Here is a 20,161-nt window from a genome sequence, read left to right on the forward strand (position 1 = left end):
CTAGCATGAAATTAAGATGTTATTATTTACATCACATAGGGATTCTCTTAGAAGCACCTTAGAATGAGCTTCTCTACATTTCACTTTAAATTGTTAGACCTGTGCATAAAAACTGTACTTTTTTCGAAACATCACAGATGCACACAGTGAGGGTGACTTCTTTTGCTATCAGTCTGCCAAAGAGTAACAAGAACAACAATACCTAGAATTTCTAAAGGTGTGAGTAAAGTGTGATTCTTGCTTTTGGTAAAAGTGTAAATCAGTATAAACTTTTTGGATGACAATGTGACAGTATCTGCCAAAATTTTAAATGCCTACATATTTGAGTCAGTGACTACTTTTCTAAGAATTCATCTTACAGATATGTGTATAAGTGCAAAAAATATGTATATACACACAGATAGATAGATACTCATCGTGGTACTCTTTGTTGAGAGCCAAAATATTTTAAAATAATCTCAACACCAATCACTAGGGGATTGAGTAAATAATTTTGGTACGTACACATAGTTAAATATTTATAGGTATTAAAATGAATGAAGCAGCTCTCTATATACTAACATGAAAGCTATTCAAGATACATTGTCAAGAGGAAAAAGGTGGTTATGGAACTGTACGTTTACTATAATTCCATGTATGTGTATTTCTTTAAGACTGTGTGTGTGTGGGGGGGTGGCCAAGTGAGATTTATTCCCAGTTGCAAGGGTGGTTTAATATTTGCAAATCAATCAACATGATAAATCACATCAATAAAAGAAAGGCTAAAAACCATATGATCACTTCAATAGACACAGGTAAAGCATTTGATAAAGTTCAACATCCATAGATGATGAAAAACCTCTGCAAAGTAGTTCTAAGAGAGAACACACCTCAACATAATAAATGCCATACATGGAAAACCCACAGCTAACATCATCCTAAATGGGAAAAAATTGAGAGTTTTTTCCCCTAAGGTCAGGAACACGATGAGGATGTCTACTCTCACCACTTTTATTCAGTATAGTCCTGGAAGTCCTAGCCACAGCAATCATACAACAAAAAAGAACAAAAGCCATCCAAATTGGTAAGGAAGAAGTAAACCATTCAGTATTTGTAGACGACATGAAAGACTCCACCAAAAAACTGCTAGAACTGATTTAAAAAATTCACTAAAGTCATAGGATACAAAATAAACATACAGAAATCAGTTGCATTTCTATACGGTAATAATGAAAACAGCAGAAAAATTAATTAAAAAGACAACCCCATCACAACTGTAACCAAAATAATAAGATACCCAGGAATAAATCTCACCAAAGAGATGAAAGACATGTACTATGAAAACTCTAAAACATTGATGAAAGCAATTGAAGATGACATAAAGAAATGGAAAGACATTCCATACGCATAGGTTGGAAGAAAAAATACTGTTAAAATGTCTGTACTACCCAAAGCAATCCGCAGATCTTATGCAATCCTTATCAAAATACCAACAGCATTTTTCACAGAACTAGATGAAACAATCCTAAAGTTTATATGGAACTTCAAAAGATCCAGAATAGCTGAGGCAATCTTGAAAAAGCAGAGCTGGAGGCATCAAATCCTGGACTTCAAGTTATATTACAAAGTTATAGTAATCAAAACAGTATGGTACTGGCATAAAAACACACATAAATCAATGGAACAGAATAGAAACCCCAGAAATGGACTCACAACTATATGATCAATTGATCTTCAACATAGCAGGAAAGAATATCCATGGGGAAAAAATATCTTCAACAAATGGTTTGGGACATATTCTGCTTGAAACAAATCACCTTGCTTTTGATTACCACATCACTTTTCTAGTTGTTCTTGCCCTTCATGTCTCAAATATTAACTGCCTGGGCAGGATGATACTAGATTTTTTCAGGTGACCATGTTAATGACTTTTGGAGAACAACTGGCATTAACAACTGAGAATTTTGCCTTGATATTTCATACCAATAATAACATATACACATAGCAGAAGAAATGTGATGAAAGTAGATGTTGTATGTTGCAAGAAAATAAATACACAAATATTTAAACTATATATTAGGGCACTAATTAAGAAATCTGGACTTTCTGGAAGTGAAAAGAGCTGCAATGTAGAAATTACACTGCAAAGTCAGCTACTATAGCATCTCTAAAATAAACTGTGGTAAAAGTAAAAGACTCCTAAAACAAGAGATTCAAGCTTAGTTTGCAGTAACCATTCCTGCCAAAAGTTACTTCATCATCAGGCACAGTTCATAAAACTTGTTTAAAAACAATATGTACTCAAGAGTTTCATCATCTTAGAAAGACCCACCACAAAATCCCAAGATAATAAAGGCTGTCTTAAAAGCTCTTGTAAATGCAATATCCTTCTAAGCTCAATGAGAACTGCTAGAAACTTTACCACCCACTCAGGAAATAGAGATGACAACAGGAAGTAGATAATTATAACTGGATACATAATTTTATGGGAATATAGAAATAATTTAGAGTTCAGTAAATTATGTAGCAGCCTAAACAATTAGTCAGTTGAAGTGTTTCACTATTGGGATTACATGAACTCCTAGCTGTCCTCAAGGAATTTATTGCATAGCACTTGAATAACTAAACATTTATAAGAGAAAACAACCATACTGTACTATGCTGTGGAGGTCTTAAAATTTCAGGCAATTGTAAGATGAAAGGACAGATCATCCCACCTTAGTTAAAAGGAGAGAAGAGTTGAATTGGCACTGCTCCATGTTATACCACTTAAATCTAATGAATACTTACATTTAGAAATGTATTATAAGAGAACATTCTTAATGTCTGCCTGGAATCAAAACCATTAATTTGTCCAATTTTATTTAAAAATATATTCTCATTTCTAAATCTTGGGGCACATTTACCAAACGCCCCTTTAAATTATATTGAATGTTAAAGCTAGAACCATTTATATAATCACATCTTAAGATTAGAAGTGTTTATGATATTAATTTTATCTTCTGAGTGTAAGGAATACTGAAATGATCTTACCTGCAAGTGCTCTTGAACCTGCCAGTGTGTCATTTCCAGGTTCATCCTGCGGATACACACAGCTGTAATTCATGCAGGTTAGTAATGTGTCGATTTGGGATGTTCGGAGATCTTCTGGACAATACATGGGCAGGAATGCAACATCAATTGCGATCTCATGGTTCAGACCTATATAGAAAAACCACAATTTGTTAAAAGTGGGTTAGTCAGGAAGGTAATGAGGCCAGGTTCGCTGGTTTGATCCTGACATATGCCAAATAGTTTCACGTGTATAAATGCATGGTTTCAAAGTCAGGAACTAAACCCTTTGCTGTGTAAAACTTTATGAATACATGCAACTGGTTGAAGAGGAGGCACTTAGTGCAGTCTATCACCACTCCTGGAAATAATAATCCAAAATGTTTTATCAAAAACCAAAAAACCCCCACAAAAATCATAACCCCCAAAAAAACTCCAAAGTGTTTTACTTATTGATAGATGATTTAAATTTTAATATCCAGAGGATGACCTGGTCACATAAATGAAGACATGTAGAATATTTTCTTGGTCATTATGTCAGGGGCCATTACAGAATAGAATAATTCAGAGATAACTACTGGTTCCCTTTATGCCATTTGGACTTAAGGATGTATGACTCAAGCAAAGCCAGGGATGGTAGTAAAAAAAAAAAAAAAGGTCCCATCTGTCCTTTATTATACAATACAAACTTCATTTACTTGCCATTAGGGCTATAAAAGTTGCAGCAGAAAAGGGGGTATGGAGGAGCAACCTAAAGTAAATCCTGACCTGTGACTGTCATCTCTTTGTATGGGTTAATGTCTACTAGGGTGGATATAAAAGACTTCTTAGGGGTGCTTGGGAGGCTCAGTCGGTTAAGTGTCTGACTCCTGATTTCAGTTCAGGTCATGATTTCTGGGTCCTGAGATTGAGCCCTGCGTTGGGCTCTGCACTCAGCGGGCAGTTGGCTTGAGGATTCTTTCCCTCTGCCCTTCCCCCTGTTTTTGCATGCTTTCTCACTAAAAACAAAACAAAACAAAAACCTTTCTTTTAAAGACTTTTTAGAGGCAAGGCTTTGAGCTGGGTACAAGAGGTTGAATAGCATTTAAATAAACAAGAGAGAAGTTATTTCCGGCAGAGCAGGGAGTAGCCAAAATTATAGATCAGAGTAAGGAGACCATCTTGACTGAAGGAAGGATAAACACACAGAACACAGCTTGAAAACCCTATGAATTCTACCCAGTCACCCCAAACAGAACCCTGGAGGTTATCCTTAACTCCTTCCTTTTGTTCTTCCCTGATACATAGCAAGCAAGTTTTATAGATTCTATGACCTTATTATCTCCTCTACTCATCGCTATAGTGATTCTTAACTACTGGGCATGGGTCAGTGATAGGTAAACAAACTCCTTCCTGTTAAACTGCAAACTGATCCAGAAACACAAGGGCATTTTTTTGCCTTTTTTAAAAAAATATTTTATTTATTTATTTGACAGAGAGGTAGAGTCAGAGAGCACAAGTGGAGAGAATGGCAGAGTGAGAGGGAGAAGAAGACTTCCCACTGGGCAGGGATATAGCTACATCCCAGGCCCCTGGGATCATGACCTGAGCCAAAGGCAGACGCTTAACCATCTGAGCTACCCAGACACAGTATATATTTTTGCTTTTTATGGGCAAATGACACTAAATGTCTACAGCTTTAAGTTAACATACAACTAAGGGCTCTTTAAAGGTTTTAAGGATTACTAAAGTTTGGTATTCATAAACTGTAATAGTCATGATATCCAGAATTTCCTGAGGATTTCAATTCAGTATAAGAAGTGTAACTATCCCATAACTCTAAGCAATGTTGCAAAACTCAAGTAGAAGTACACATGCTGGTATCTTATTTCCTTGATTCTAAGACCAAATTTAACTCTAAGATATACCATCAACTTAATAACAGTTTTAATAAAAAGGAAACTCTGCATTAAATGTATCCATTGACTGTAAGATGCATTCCAACTCCCAAGTGTAAAAAAAAAGAAAGTATGGGCTTAGAATTGAGAAAATATCAGAAGTTGGAAATCCTGATATTCTCAGAAAGGTAGTTTTATTATCTGTGTGTCATTGATACTATTTTGAATTATTTTCTACATTATAAAATACGGCAAGTTTAGCTTCATCATTACTCATGAAATTTGTCGTGAGCTCTTTGGTTAAAACTAGAGTTCCGGGTACAAATGTATAAGTAAACAGGCCTCAGAGCCTCCATACTTGCTGTTTCTGTGCCTAGAATATTCTTTCCTCAGATAACCAGATTGTTCTTTCACCCCCATCAGGATTCTGTGAAATGTTACTTTTACATTTGTGAAATGTTAACCCTAACCCTGACCATTCTATTAAAATGTAATCCTTTCCAGGGTGCCTCTGATTCTTGATTTTGGTTCAGATCATGATCTCAGGGTTGTGAGACTGCATCCCAAAAACCAGGCTCCACACTGGGCATGGAGCCTGATTAAGATTCTTTCTCTTCCTCTCTCTCTGCACCTCCCCCCAAAAGATAAAATGTAATCTTTTCCTACTACCTTAAACTCAAACCCCCTTTCTAGCATTTATTACCATCTCTTTTATCAGCAAGCTCTTTTATTTGTTGTGTTCACTCATGTAACCTTGTAACCTCAGGACTTAGAACAGTGCTGGCCACACATTAGATGCTCAGTATTTGTTAAATTGAGAAAATGAATGTACATGTACACATTTTTTACCTATAGTTTTCAAATACTAGACTTTAAGACATTTGAACATTGAGTGTTCAAATATGAATTCATCTGTATTCCTGTTACCAATGGAGATGAACACAAATTATCCTTCCTACAGTGTGCATACATTTGTATTTCAATGGTGACTTCCTGTTCATGTGTTACTTCAGTAAGTAACTTATATTTTACTGTCTAGGTAAATGTGATCATATATCTGGACTATATTCAAAATTAGAGGAAAATATAAAATCAAACAAGTTAGTTCATATTATTCTTTTGTAGTGTGTGTTATGTGAAATTTATATATCTTCTTCCTCGATTCTTTGTGACCACTAAATTTCTTTTCCGATAAAAAGTGTGAAAGGGGCGCCTGGGTGGCTCAGTGGGTTAAGCCGCTGCCTTCGGCTCAGGTCATGATCCCAGGTCCTGGGTTCGAGCCCCACATCGGGCTTTCTGCTCAGCGGGGAGCCTGCTTCCTCCTCTCTCTCTGCCTGCCTCTCTGCCTACTTGTGATTTCTCTCTGTCAAATAAATAAATAAAATCTTAAAAAAAAAAAGTGTGAAAGTGTGTGTGTGTGTGTGTGTGTGTGTGTGTGTGTGTGTGTGTAGGCGCATGTGTGCATACACATGCACACGTTTGAGGGGAGGCAATTTATAATCCTGGCACCTAGCATAATGCTTGCAATATACCATATTTTACTTACTCCAAGATGCCACTAAGAAAAATGCTACCAACTGAACAAAGGCATGACTTCAATTGTAAGATGCATACCGATTTTTCAGAGGTTAAAATATGGGGGAAATGGGTATCTTATGGTGATGAAATCTGATAGTAGGTACTTCAGGTTTCATACATTATAATTACTTTCATTATGCAATGATATTAGGGACAGGTAGTCAGGGGTGAGGAAAGTTCTGTTGGTTCCCATTCTTCTCTGCCCAAATACTTTCCTAGGACTTGCCAATGTTTAAAAGCCCACAATTAGAGCTTAATGTATTCCAGAATTAGTGCTCCATGCCTCCACTGGTTTGAGCTAAACAGGAACTTTCCTTGGACTTTTTTTTTTTTTTTGGAGGGGGAGCTTATTTTTTTCCAAGCAAAATAGTATTGTTTATATTAAAAATATATTAAATTAATGATATTCAAAGAAAAGGACGCTTTGCTTACCTAGGATGGTCACTTCAAAATGTCCAAGGCTTAGGGCACTCTTAAAGTCCTCAAGGTTTGGGGGCCTTCCCTCCGGTGGTATGTACTTTGCAGGCTGAGAATTAAACTGCTCAGTAAGAAACTTCCTCTGCTCGAAAATAAATTTTCGTGGAATACTTTCAGGATAAACATGGCTGTAATGCAGGTGATCAATTAAGCCAAACTTTTTCTCTTTCCACAGCTGACTTTCCCACCTATCGCTTATAGTTCTTTTGGCTTTTCCTGCGGTACTGGTGCTTGCGCTTTCTTGACCTATTAAAGAAAAATGAGATAGATACAATGGACTTGCAAACTAATCCAATTAAATCATTCAGTACAAAAAAGTACAGATTAATGAGGAATAGCTTAATTAACTTTAAAAATCAAATAACCACATATAAAATGTAAATTGAATGTCCAAAAGATAATTCTTATTAAAGAGAAGAGAAAATGAAATTCATTTCAAAATAAACTTTTCCTTCAAAATATTAGAAACTGATACTGTTTTTCTCTGTTGCTGGAATTATGAAGATTTGTAATTACCTTCCTTATATGTTTTCTGTATTTTCTAAACTCTCTTAAATAAACATATATTCCTTTTATATTCAATGACAAATTCAAGTTAAGTCCAATTCATAACTGTTAGAGATGTGACCACCACTCACTATTGGTGGAATTTAAGCTTCAAATAAAATTTGTTAATCTTTGCTAAAAGGAGCCTGAACAGACACAAAATACAGTCTTCTTCATGGATATACTCTCCTTAAAGAAAATCACTTATTATATATGATACTCCTTTCTGATCTAAATAACATGGAAAACAAAGAGGGAACTAAACTCAGATGAAAAATCCCTTCAATTCTTGATTGTTTTCTATCGTCAAGTCAATTTATCACTTACGTACAGTTTATCTAACACATTCAATTTCTAAGGCAGAATATAATTTCTCCCCTACACATTATGACATTCATTCATTCTTTCTTTCATTCAACAAATAATTAGTGAATACTTTATATATTCCAAATACTGTGCTAAAGAATTTGGTAAAATAATATTTTAATTGAATAATACACCCTAGGAGCTGAAGGCACATGACATAATCAGAAAAAATAGATATTGGAAACAGACTCTCATGTTGTCAGTTCTGCTAGCTGAGACAAGCTGACAGCAACTCTGTTCCAGAATTTACCAAGGTTGCTGAATTGCTTCCTTGCAGGTGGCCCATGCCTTAGTGCTCATTATTATCCTAGGTTAAAGAACCATGCTAGTGCTGAAGGGGGTTTCAATAGCAAAGTTTCAATGTGATTGATACACAACTTCTGCTTTTGAAATATACCCTATTCTCACACCACTTTTTTTTAAACCTCCCCAGAGACTTACTAAAAATTTCTTATGGGGTAAAGTTCTAGACTGAGTTGTAAGTGAAGATAAAGAAGTTGAATACACATTTCTTATTCTCTAAGAACTCAAACCACTGTAATATTATAAGAGTTTAATTCAAAATTCAGTTATCAACACAATCTCCTATAATAATGCTTGATAACAAAAAGGATAAAAAGGTAATTGCACATGAAAAAGAATGAAATTAATCAAAGCCAAGAGAAAAACGCAGTTAACAGGATTAAACTGAGAACTGTAGAATGATTTAATCTTTTTTATTTTCTAAAATAGGCTTCCTTTCCCCAAGCTGATGAAAATACATAATTAGAACAACAGTAAGTAGCTATCACAATGACTCAAGTTATAGTGAACATTTCTGACTTATTCTAAAATATAGCATGCAAAAAAACAAGTTATAAGCTATTCCAATTTTTAAAAATTAAATAATCACATCTACCTTACAGGAAAAAAAAACCTTATGACTGACCCCATCAGGAATAAGTCAGAATATTTGCTATGCTTTGTTTGAGTATTGGTATCAAGGACTAGCAAGGTATAAATTTTTATCTGAAAAATTCCTCTGAAAATTCTGCTTTCTTTTTTATTTTAGTAACTTGGGACTGTAAGTACCTACCCTGATTATATGTTCACAATTATTACAAATGGGCATGATCTCAATACAAGAGATACTGTCAGTCACTGTTTGTGAATGGCAAGATTTTAAAGGCAATAATTAGGAGACAAAAATACATCTAGAATTCACATTTTTCTAAAAATATGATGGAAAATTATGAACTGGAATTCTTTTATTTTTAGTTTGAATACTACTAAAATTACCATGTGAAACACATTATGTTTTTAAGCCTATGCACAACAAAGATACAGGTTAATTACCTAACAAAATTATGTTTTTGCATATATATGTATACATATATATACACACACACATATATACATGATTATATGTTATAATCATAACCTACTTTAATGATTCATTTTACCCTAATTTCTGGTGAGAGTAGACTTATATTTTAGTGGAGAAAATTTTAGTAGAAGACCACATTAAAGTTGTGAGGTTAAAAAAAACCCCAACATATTATAAACATATGTATGTAAGCATGGTGATTTTGTTTCTTCACAAAATCTACTCTGAGCATTTTATTATATGGATAAAAATGATGGGCAGGGATGTATGGAGGCATTTGGGAGGGTGAGGAGCTATTTTCTTTGCCTCTTCCCTGCTTACATCAACTAACTTCAACTTGGTGTAAGAGCTACAAGGCTAGAAAAGAACAGGGTACTTTTCATTCAGTAGCAAGTATAAAATAGACTTTTTAAAAAAATGTGTAACTCAGAGGCTACCTGTAATGTTTTGTGATCTCAATAATACTGTTGCTGTCATACTCAACAGTGAAAAATTGAAAGCATTTTCTCTAAGAACAGGAACAAGACAGGATATCCTCTCTCACCACTTTTCTTCAATAGAATATTGGGAGTCTTAACCACAGCAATAAGGCAAGAAAAAAAAAGGCATCTAAATTGGAAGGGAAGAAGTAAAACTGCCACCATTTGCAGATGATGTAATATATACATTCCTAAAGTCTGCACCAAAAAAAAAAAAACCACCAAAAAAAAAAAACCAAAAACAAAAAACCCCACAAAAAAACCAAAAACCAGTTAGAACTACGAAACAAATTCAGTAAAGATGAAGGATACAAAACCAATATATAAAAATGCATGGTATTTCTATGCTCTAGTAACTATCAGAAAGAGAAATTAAGAAAGCAATCTCATTTACAATTGCACCAAAAGGAAAAAAATACCTAAGAATCAATTTAACCAAGGTAGTGAAAGACCTGTACTATATAAGACACTGATGAAAGAAACTGAAGATGACACAAACAAATGGAAAGATAGTCTCTGTTCATAGACTGGAAAAATATTGTTAAAATGTCCATACTACTCAAAGCAATCTACAGATTCAATGCAATCCCCATCAAAATTCTAATGGCATTTCCCACAGAGCTAAAACAAGTACTTCTAAAATTTGTATGGAACAAATAAAGATCCTAAATAGCCAGGGTAATCTTTAGAGAGAATAACAAAGCTGAAGGTATCATACTGGCAGATTTCAAACTATAGTACAAAGCTTATAGTAATCAAAACAGTATGGTGCTGGCATAAAAACAGACACACAGATCAATGGAAGAGAACTGAGAGCCCAGAAAGAAACCCAAATATATACAGACAATTAATTTATGGCAAAGGAGCCAAGAGCATACATTGGAGAAAGGACAGCTGTTTCAATAAGTGGTGCTGAGAAAACTGGATAGCCCCATGGAAAAGATGAAACTAGATTAACTTACACCATACAGAAAAATTAACTCAAAATGCATCAAGATTTGAATGTAAGACATGAAACCATAAAATTCCTAGAATAAAACATAGGCAGTAAGCTCCTAAGGCCCTAAGACATCAGTCTTAGAGATGTGTTTCTGTATCTGACTCCAAAGGCAAGGGAAGTAAAAGAAAAATAAACAAATGGGATTACATCCTACTAAAAAAGTTTTGCACAGGAAAGTAAACCATCATCAAAACAAAAAGGCAACCTACTCAATGGGAGGAGATATTTGCGTATATCCAATGAGGAATTAATATCTAAAATACAGAAAGAACTCATACAACTCAACAATAAAAAAAAACTGATTTAAAAGGGGCAGAAGATCTGAATAGACATTTTTCCCAAAGAAGACATACAGATGGCCAATAGGCACATGAAAACAAGTTCAAACCACTAATTACTAGGAAAATGCAAATCAAAACCACAACAAAATATCACCTCAAACCTGTTGGAATGGCTATTATAAAAAAGACAAGAGATAACTATTGGAGAAGGTGTGGAGAGAAAGGAACCCTCACATACTGTTGATGGAAATGTAAATTAGTGTAGCTGATAGGAAAACAACATGGAGCCTTTTAAAAAAAAATTAAGAATAGATTTATCATATAGATCTAGCTGTTCCACTTCTGGATATTTATCCAAAGAATACAACACCACTAATTTGAAAAGATATATACATCCTTATCTTCATTGTCACATCATTTACAGTAGCTCCAATAAACATCTTAGGGCATGTCTCCTTGTGTACTCAACAAATAGGTCAGAGGGTATAACATATTTAGTATTGTCAAATTACTCTCAAAAGTAGTAGTACAACATTTATATGAGAAAGGGGAGCATGACTCATTTTCTTTGAAATACACACATATCTGCTTATATTATAAAACAAACAATGGAAAAATACATTATAGAATGAATTAAAAAGTTACCTACAGTGGGTGAGAAGGAATCAGGTGCAAGGAACAGGGATAAAAGATAAACTTCTTTAAATATATATTCTTTTTCTATATTTGACTATTCAACTATGAAAATAATTTAGAAAATTAAGTATTTATTTAAAGAAATCAATCTTTAAGCATCAAAATAAAAGACATGAACCTAAATTCCTATCTACTTGATAGTATACCCATACAGAGAGAAATATCACAAGTGGCTTTAAAGAATAATAATTCATGAATCCCTAGTTGGCATATTCAAAGACAAAATAATCGCAAAACACACAAAACAAACCTTAAATTTTTTCTAGTAAAATTGTTGTTAAAAATGTTGAGGTGATTATTCTGGAACTGTTTTTATATGTGGTGAGTGAAAGCAAATAAACTACTATGTAATATTCTGATTCTATCATCTCCAGGGTCTTCAGAGCCAGGATTCTTGTAATGAAAAGAAGCTTCTTCTATCTTTATCACCTAAGTCAAAATTCTGTAGTTATGAATTTGAATTGAAAATATAAAAATGAAATGATGACATTTTGTTTTAACTAAGCAACCAACCAGTCAGCTGAGTACATTTTCAAGTTCTGTCCACTGCAAAGGCCTAGAAATAATAACTAGACCAATACCAATCAGTACCCATAATGCATCATCTGTAGTCTTTAGATACCAGAGCTCTGTGGAAAAATAGCTGATTCTATGTCTGGAGGAGAAAATGTTCACAATGAACGTGGATATACTTTGTCAAACCAGTTATCAAAAAGCTATTAAAACAATTAGAGTCATATCAAAAGGACTCATAAGCAAATTTTAAGAGTTTCGTACTAGCCAAAGACAAAATAGCATGACCAGCAATGAGTATGGTAATTGCAACAGAAAGAAACACATCAAATATATTTAAATCTATGAGTTCAAAGCATTATTAAAAATACCAACAATGAAAAACTAATAGGCGATCTTTGGAAAATTCTAGGGATCCAACCCATTACTTTGAAAATTGCTAAAGAGAAAGAATCAAGCATCTATTCTGCCTTTCCTCAATGAACTGTACATCTTAGTAACCAAATAATAAATTAGAAGTTTTTCCTTATAAGGCTATTTCAGTTACTAAATGAAGAAGGAGTGATAGAATTAGGTTATGACCATTTCACAGCGTCTTATGAATTAATGGACCTCAGCATTTATTATCAGCAGCCACTAACAATATCAAGAAACAACAAAACTTTATGAGTTGAGCAAAATGGCAGAGTAGGCAGCTCAAAGCTTCCATTCCCCCTGCCCCAGAAACATTAAAAAATATGTAGAAACTGTCAGAAATTACTTTGTCAGAAATCTAGAAAACAATCAAATGTTTTTTTTTTTTAAGATTTTATTTATTTGACAGAGAGAGATCATAAGTAGAGAGAGAGAGAGAGAGGAGGAAGCAGGCTCCCTGCCCAGCAGAGAGCCCGATGTGGGACTCGATCCCAGGACCCCGAGATCATGACCCGAGCTGAAGGCAGAGGCTCAACCCACTGAGCCACCAAGGCAGCCCAACAATCAAATGTTTATAGCAACAAAGTGAATGCCAAATCAAGAAAAAGTTCACCTGCAAGGTGCCGGAGTGGCTCAGTCAGTTAAGCGTCTGCCTTTAGCTCAGGCCAGGATCTCAGGGTCCTGAGATTGAACCTCCCATCTGGCTCCCTGCTCAGCAGGAAGTCTGCTTTTCCCTCTCCCTCTGACCTTCCACCCAATTGTTTTATCTCTCTCAAATAAATAAATAAATAAAATCTTTTAAAAAAGAAAAAGATCACTTAAAAATATTAGGAAAACTTTGTGGCATTTTTACTTGCCTTTGTCCCACCCTCTCCCCAGCAGGGTAGGATTCCTGAAGAAGGCAACCTGCATTTCCTAGTATGGGACCCTGGTACAAGATTCTAGAGGAAGCAGAGCAGATATTATTCACAAATTATTGTGTTTTCTGTTCTAACATGTCTGGAAGATTTCTGAAGGACTAATACAAGACTTCTGTCTCTGTTTCACCTAATCGGGAACTCAAGCAGGCTGGAATAGCAGCAGTCATTGCTGGAAAACATTAGAATGTAGACAGAGAACCCACAGACACCTGGGGCAGAAGATTACAGTTGAGACATAAACACGCTAAGGCCAGAGAGGAAAAAGCCAGGGACAACATTTTGTTGGGAAATTGGTGTATTCAAAAGCATTCTTGTATCTTGGGAAATTTAGAAAGCCAAGTGCACACTCAGGTTAAGATGCATATGCAATGGGGCGCCTGGGTGGCTCAGTGGGTTAAGCCGCTGCCTTCGGCTCAGGTCATGATCTCAGGGTCCTGGGATCGAGCCCCGCATCGGGCTCTCTGCTCAGCGGGGAGCCTGCTTCCTCCTCTCTCTCTACCTGCCTCTCTACCTGCTTGTGATCTCTCTCTGTCAAATAAATAAATAAAATCCTTAAAAAAAAAAGAATATTATTAAAAAAAAAAAGATGCATATGCAAAACAGACCTCAAAATGGATGAAAGATCTCAATGTGAGATAAGAATCCATCAAAATCCTAGAGGAAAACATTGGCAATAACTTCTTCAACATCAGCCATATCAACTTCTTTCAAGACACGTCTCCAAAGGCAAGGGAAACAAAAGTGAAAATGAACTTTTGGGACTTTGTCAAGATGAAAACCTTCTACACAGCAAAGGAAACAGTCAACAAAACAAAGAGGCAACCCACGGAATGGGAGAAGATATTTGCAAATGACACAACAAACAAAGGGCTGATATCCAAGATCTATAAAGAACTTCTCAAACTCAATACCCAAAAAACAAATAATCAAGTCAAAAAATGGGCAGAAGACATGAGCAGACACTTTTCCAAAGAAGACATACAAATGGCTAACAGATACATGAAAAAGTGCTCATCATTAGCCATCAGGGAAATTCAAATCAAAACCACACTGAGATACCACCTTACACCAGTTAGAATGGCAAAAATCGACAAGGCAAGAAACAAGAAGTGTTGAAGAACATGTGGAGAAAGGGGAACCGTTGTACACTGTTGGTGGGAATGCAAGTTGGTGCGGCCACTTCAGAAAACAGTGTGGAAGATCCTCAAAAAATTAAAAATAGAGCTACCCCATGACCCAGCAGTTGCACTACTGGGTATTTACCCCCATATACAGATGTAATGAAAAGAAGGGCCATATGCACCCCAAAGTTCATGGAAGCAATGTCCGCAATATCCAAAATGTGGAAAGAGTCGAGATGCACTTCCAACAGACGAATGGATAGAGAAGATGTGGTCCATATATGCAATGGAATATTACTCAGCCATCAGAAAGGATGAATACTCAGCTTTTGCATCAACATAGGTGGGACTGGAAGAGATTATTCTAAGTGAAATAAATCAAGCAGAGAAAGTCAATTATCATGTGGTTTCACTTATTTGTGTAACATAAGGAATAGCATGGAGAATATTAGGAGAAGGAAGGGAAAAATGAAGAAGGGGGGAATCAGAAGGGGGGGACAAACCATGAAAGACTATGGACTCCAAGAAACAAATTGAGGGATTCAGAGGGGAAGGGAGTGGGGGGATGGGTTAGCCTGGTGATGGATATTAAGGAGGGCATGTATTGCATGGAGCACTGAGTATTATAGGCAAACAATGAGTCATGGAACACTACATCAAAAACTAATGATATAGTGTATGGTGACTAACATAACATAATACAAAAATTTTAAAAAAGAAAACAAAAATGTGTAAGCCAAGGATTCTATATCCAACAAAACTGTCCTTCAAAAATGAAAGAGAAATTAAGGCATTAGAAAATTAACAAAAGCTGGAGGACCTACCCCACAAAAAATGCTAACAGGAATCCTTCAGGTTGACATGAAAGGACACTAGGCAGTAACTTGAAGCTTTATTTAGAAATAAAAATCTCTACTAAAAGTAACTACATGGGCAAATATAAAAGCCGGTATAATTGCATTTTTAGTTTGTAGCTCCACTTTTTTTTTTTTTACATAAAAACATCTATAAAACAAAATATAATTATAAATCATGTTATAGAGCACACAATGTATACAGATGTAATCTGTGATAACAAGAACGTAAATGGGTGGGATGTGAGAGCTGTATAGGAACACAATTTTTATATGCTTTTGTACTTACATTGACATCAATTCAAACTACATTGTTATAAATTTAGAATGTAAAATTTAACCCCCATGGCAACCACAAGTAAAATATCTAAAATATATAAACAAAATAAAATGTGAAGGAAATCAAACCAAGTCACTATAAAAAAATCTACTCAACATAAAAGAAGGCAGTAATAGAGGAAATGAGGGTCAAAAAAGTATAAAAGAAACTGAAAACAACAAATGGCACAAACATGTCCTTTTGTATAAAAAATTACATTAAATTCTACAAATGCAGAGACTGGAAAGTGAGAAAAAAACAGGCAAAGAGATGCTGCCTATAAGAGACTCAATTTAGCTTCCAAGACACCAATAAACTGAAAGTAAAGGAGTAGAAAAAGCTATTTCATGCAAATCGTAACCAAAGGGGAGCTGAGATGGCCATAATAATATTGGACAAACTAAAATTAAAATAAAAAAAACTGTTACAAGAGAAAAGAGAGAACATTATATGTTGATAGGAGTCAATTTATCAAAAAGATATAACTATAAATTAATATGCACCTAAAAACACAATCCCAAAGTATGTGGGAAAGAACTTTTACAGAACTGAAGGAAGAAATAGTTCTACAATAATAGTGGGTGACTTTGGTATAGCACTTTGAATAATGGATGAATATCTACAGAGAAGGTGAATAAGGAAAGACAGGTACAGACAACACTATAAAACAACTGGAACATATATGGGGAGATGGAGAGGAGAAGGGAGTTGAGGGAAATTGGAAGGGGAGGTGAACCATGAGAGACTATGGACTCTGAAAAACAATCTGAGGGTTTTGGAGGGATGGGGGTGGAAGGTTGGGGGATCCAGGTAGTGGGTATTGGAGAGGGCACGGATTGCATGAAGCACTGGGTGTGGTGCAAAAATAATGAATACTGTTATGCTGGAAAAATAAAAAATTAAAAAAAAAAGAAAAAAATCACAAAGGAAATTAAAACTACCTGGAGATGAGTGAAAATAAAAATACAACATAAAACTTACAGAGTGCAGTGAAAATGCTATCAGAGGGAAATTTATAGCTGAAATAGAATTAAAAAAGAAGATCTCAATTCAATTACCTAACATTATACTTTAAGGAATGAGAAACATAGAAAATTAAAGTCAAAGTTAAGAGAAGGAAATAATGATGCTTAAAGCAGATATAAATGAAATGGAGGATAGAAAAATAATAGAATCTCTGAAACCAGAAGTTCATCATTTGAAAGATCAACAGAATTGTTCTTTACCTAGACTGACTCCCTAAAGAAGAGAGAAAACACAAATAATTAACATCAGAAAATGAAAATGGGATTTTTACAGAAATAGAAAATATTAGAATACTATGAACAGTCATATGCTAACAAATTAGATAACCTAGATGAAATAGAGAAATTCCTAGAAATAAATTACCTAAACTCGCTCAAGAAGAAATAGAAAATCTCCAGAGATCTATAACAAGAGATTGAATGGGTATTCAAAAATCTCCCAAACAAGAGAAGACCAACATCAGATGGCTTCAATGGTGAATTCTATCAAACATTTAAAGAATTAATGCCAAACCATCTCAAAAATCTTCCAAAAAATAGAAGATGAGAGAATACTTCCTAAGTCATTTTATGAGGGCAGTATTACCCTGATACCAAGGTCAGATAAAAAAAAAAATCACTAGAAAAGGAAATGGCAGACTAACATATCTTAATAATATGATGCATAAATACTCAACGAAATCCTAGCAAACCAATTTCAATAACTTCTTAAAAAGATTATACACCATGACCAAGTATGATCTAGCCAAGAAATGGAAGGTAGTTCAACAAAAAGAGATCAGTAAATATAATACATCACATCAATAGAATGAAGGTAGTACCACATAATCATCTTATCTGGTACCAAAAAAGGCATCTGAGAGCTTGAGTTGGAAGGCACATGTGGGAGGAGCACATTCCCTAGCTGAATGGACATTGTGTTCCAGAATGGCTTAAATTATCAGAAATAAGAACACTATTAACTAGAAGTTAATAATTAATAAACCAGTAAGGTTTCTGATAAGTCCTGCCAAGACATACATTCCAGAAAGGAGAAAGAAGATGGCAGCAGAGTAGTAGGACCCTACACATATCTTGTTCCATGAACACAACTACATAACCATGAAATTATCCTAAGTACCCCATAAATAGACCTGAAGACTGACAGAGCAAACTCCATAAATAATGGGAAAGAAGAAGCCACACCAAAGACGGAGCAGAAGACATGACTGGCTTTGGTAATGTACAGAAGGCAGAAATTTAGACAAAATGCTAAGATGGAGGAATCTTGTTCCAAATGATGGAACAAGGTAGGGCCATGGCCAGAGATCTAAGTGAAACAGATATAAGTAACATGCCTGATGGAAAATTTAATGTAATAATCATAAGAATATCCACTGGGCTTGAGAAAAGACTAGAAGACATCAGTGATACCCTTACTACAGAGAAAAAAAGTTAAAAAAGAATCAGTCTGAGATGAAGAATAAATAAAATGAGATTGAAAATAGGCTTGATGCAATGAGCATTAGGCTGGAAGAGACAGAGGAATGAATTAGTGACCTAGAAGAAAAAATAATGGAAAATAATGAAGCTGAAAAAGAGGGAGAAAGAAGAATAATGCAACAAGAGAACAGGCTTAGGGAACTCAGTGACTCCATCAAACATAATAACATTTGTATTATAGGAGTCGCAGAAGAAGAAGAGAAAAGGGGGAAGATAATTTATTTCAAGAATAGCTGAAACTTCCCTAATCTGGAGAAGGAAACAGACATCCAGATCCAGGAAGTACAATACCACCCATCAAAATCAATAAAAGCAGGCCAACACTAAGACATATTGTAATTAAGTTGGCAAAATATAGTGAGACAGAAAAAATCTTAAAAACAGCAAGACAAAAGAAGTTTGTTTTAAGTTCCCTTAACTTAAAAGGGAAAACCCACAAGGCTAGCTGGAGACTTCTCAATAGAAACTTGGCAAAACAGAAGGGAGTGGCATAATATATTCAAAGTACTGAATAGGAAAAATCTGCAGTCAAGACTACTCTATTCAGCAAGGCTATAATTCAGAATAGGAGAAATAAAGAGTTTCCCATACAAACAAAAACTAAAGGAGTTTGTGAGTACTAAACCAGCCCTTCAAGAATATTAAAGGGTACTCTGAGTAGAAGGGAAAGACCAAAAGTGACAAAGACAAGAAAGGAATAGAGAAAATCTCCACGAACAATGACAAAACAAGTAATAAAATGGCACTAAATACATATCTGTCAACAATCACTTTGAATATAAATGAACTAAATGCTCTTATCTAAAGATACGGGTGTCAGAATATATTAAAAACAGTAAGACCCACCTATATGCTGTCTATAAGAGACTCATTTTAGTCCTAAAGACAGCTGCAAATTGAAAGTGAAGATATGGAGAAATATTTATCATGCAAATGAATATCAAAAGAAAGTCAGAGTAGCAATATGTATCTTGGAAAATCTAGACTTTAAACCAAAGACTGCAACATGAAACGAAGAAGGGCAGCATACATAATAAAAGGGACAATACAATAAGAAGATATAACAATTCTAAATATTTATGCACCCAACAAGGGAGCACTCAAATATATAAAACAATTAATAATAAAGGAGCTAATTGATAATAATATGATTATAGTAGGGGACTTTAATACCTCACTTATATCAATGGACATATTATCTAAACAGAAAATCAACAAGGAAACAGTGGCTTAAAATGATACACTGGACTTCACAGATATATTCAGAGCATTCCATATTAAAATAGCAGAATATACATTCTGTTCAAGTGCACATGGGTCGTTCTCCATAATAGATCACATATTAGGTCATAAATCAGGCCTCAAAAAGTAGAAAAAGACTGAAATCATACCATGCATATTTTCTGACCACAACATTATGAAACAAGAAGTCAACTACAAGAAAAAATTTGGAAAGACCACAAATACATGGAGGTTAAATAGCATGCTATTAAACAATAAATGGGTCAACCAGGAAATCAGAAAACAAATTTAAAAATACAGAGAAACAATGAAAATTAAAACCCAATGGTCCAAATCCTTTAGGATACAACAAAAGCTGTCCCAAGAGGGAACTTAAACAGCAATACTAGGCCTACCTCAAGAACCAAGAAAAATCTCAAATAAACAACTGAGACTTACACCTAAAGGAGCTAGGAAAAAAACAACAAATTGAGCCTAAAGCCAGAGAAGGAAGGATATATAACCTTTATTATATAAGGGTTAGAGCAGAAATAAATGATACAGAATCTAAAAAAAAAAAAAAACCTAAGAGAACA

At 34.8% G+C, this 20,161-nt stretch overlaps 1 protein-coding gene across 1 annotated transcript in view; it reads right to left on the reverse strand.

The window, feature by feature from the left end:
* The window catches only part of RADX (RPA1 related single stranded DNA binding protein, X-linked), a 74,035-nt gene that overhangs the window by 3,814 nt on the left and 50,060 nt on the right, over window positions 1–20,161 (reverse strand). Inside the window, 2 exon segments of the mRNA XM_047716415.1 lie at window positions 3,013–3,180; window positions 6,918–7,208. Of these exon segments, the coding sequence (XP_047572371.1) occupies window positions 3,013–3,180; window positions 6,918–7,208 (459 nt within the window).

This window comes from Lutra lutra, chromosome X, assembly GCF_902655055.1.
Source record: "Lutra lutra chromosome X, mLutLut1.2, whole genome shotgun sequence".
Taxonomy (NCBI): domain Eukaryota; kingdom Metazoa; phylum Chordata; class Mammalia; order Carnivora; family Mustelidae; genus Lutra; species Lutra lutra.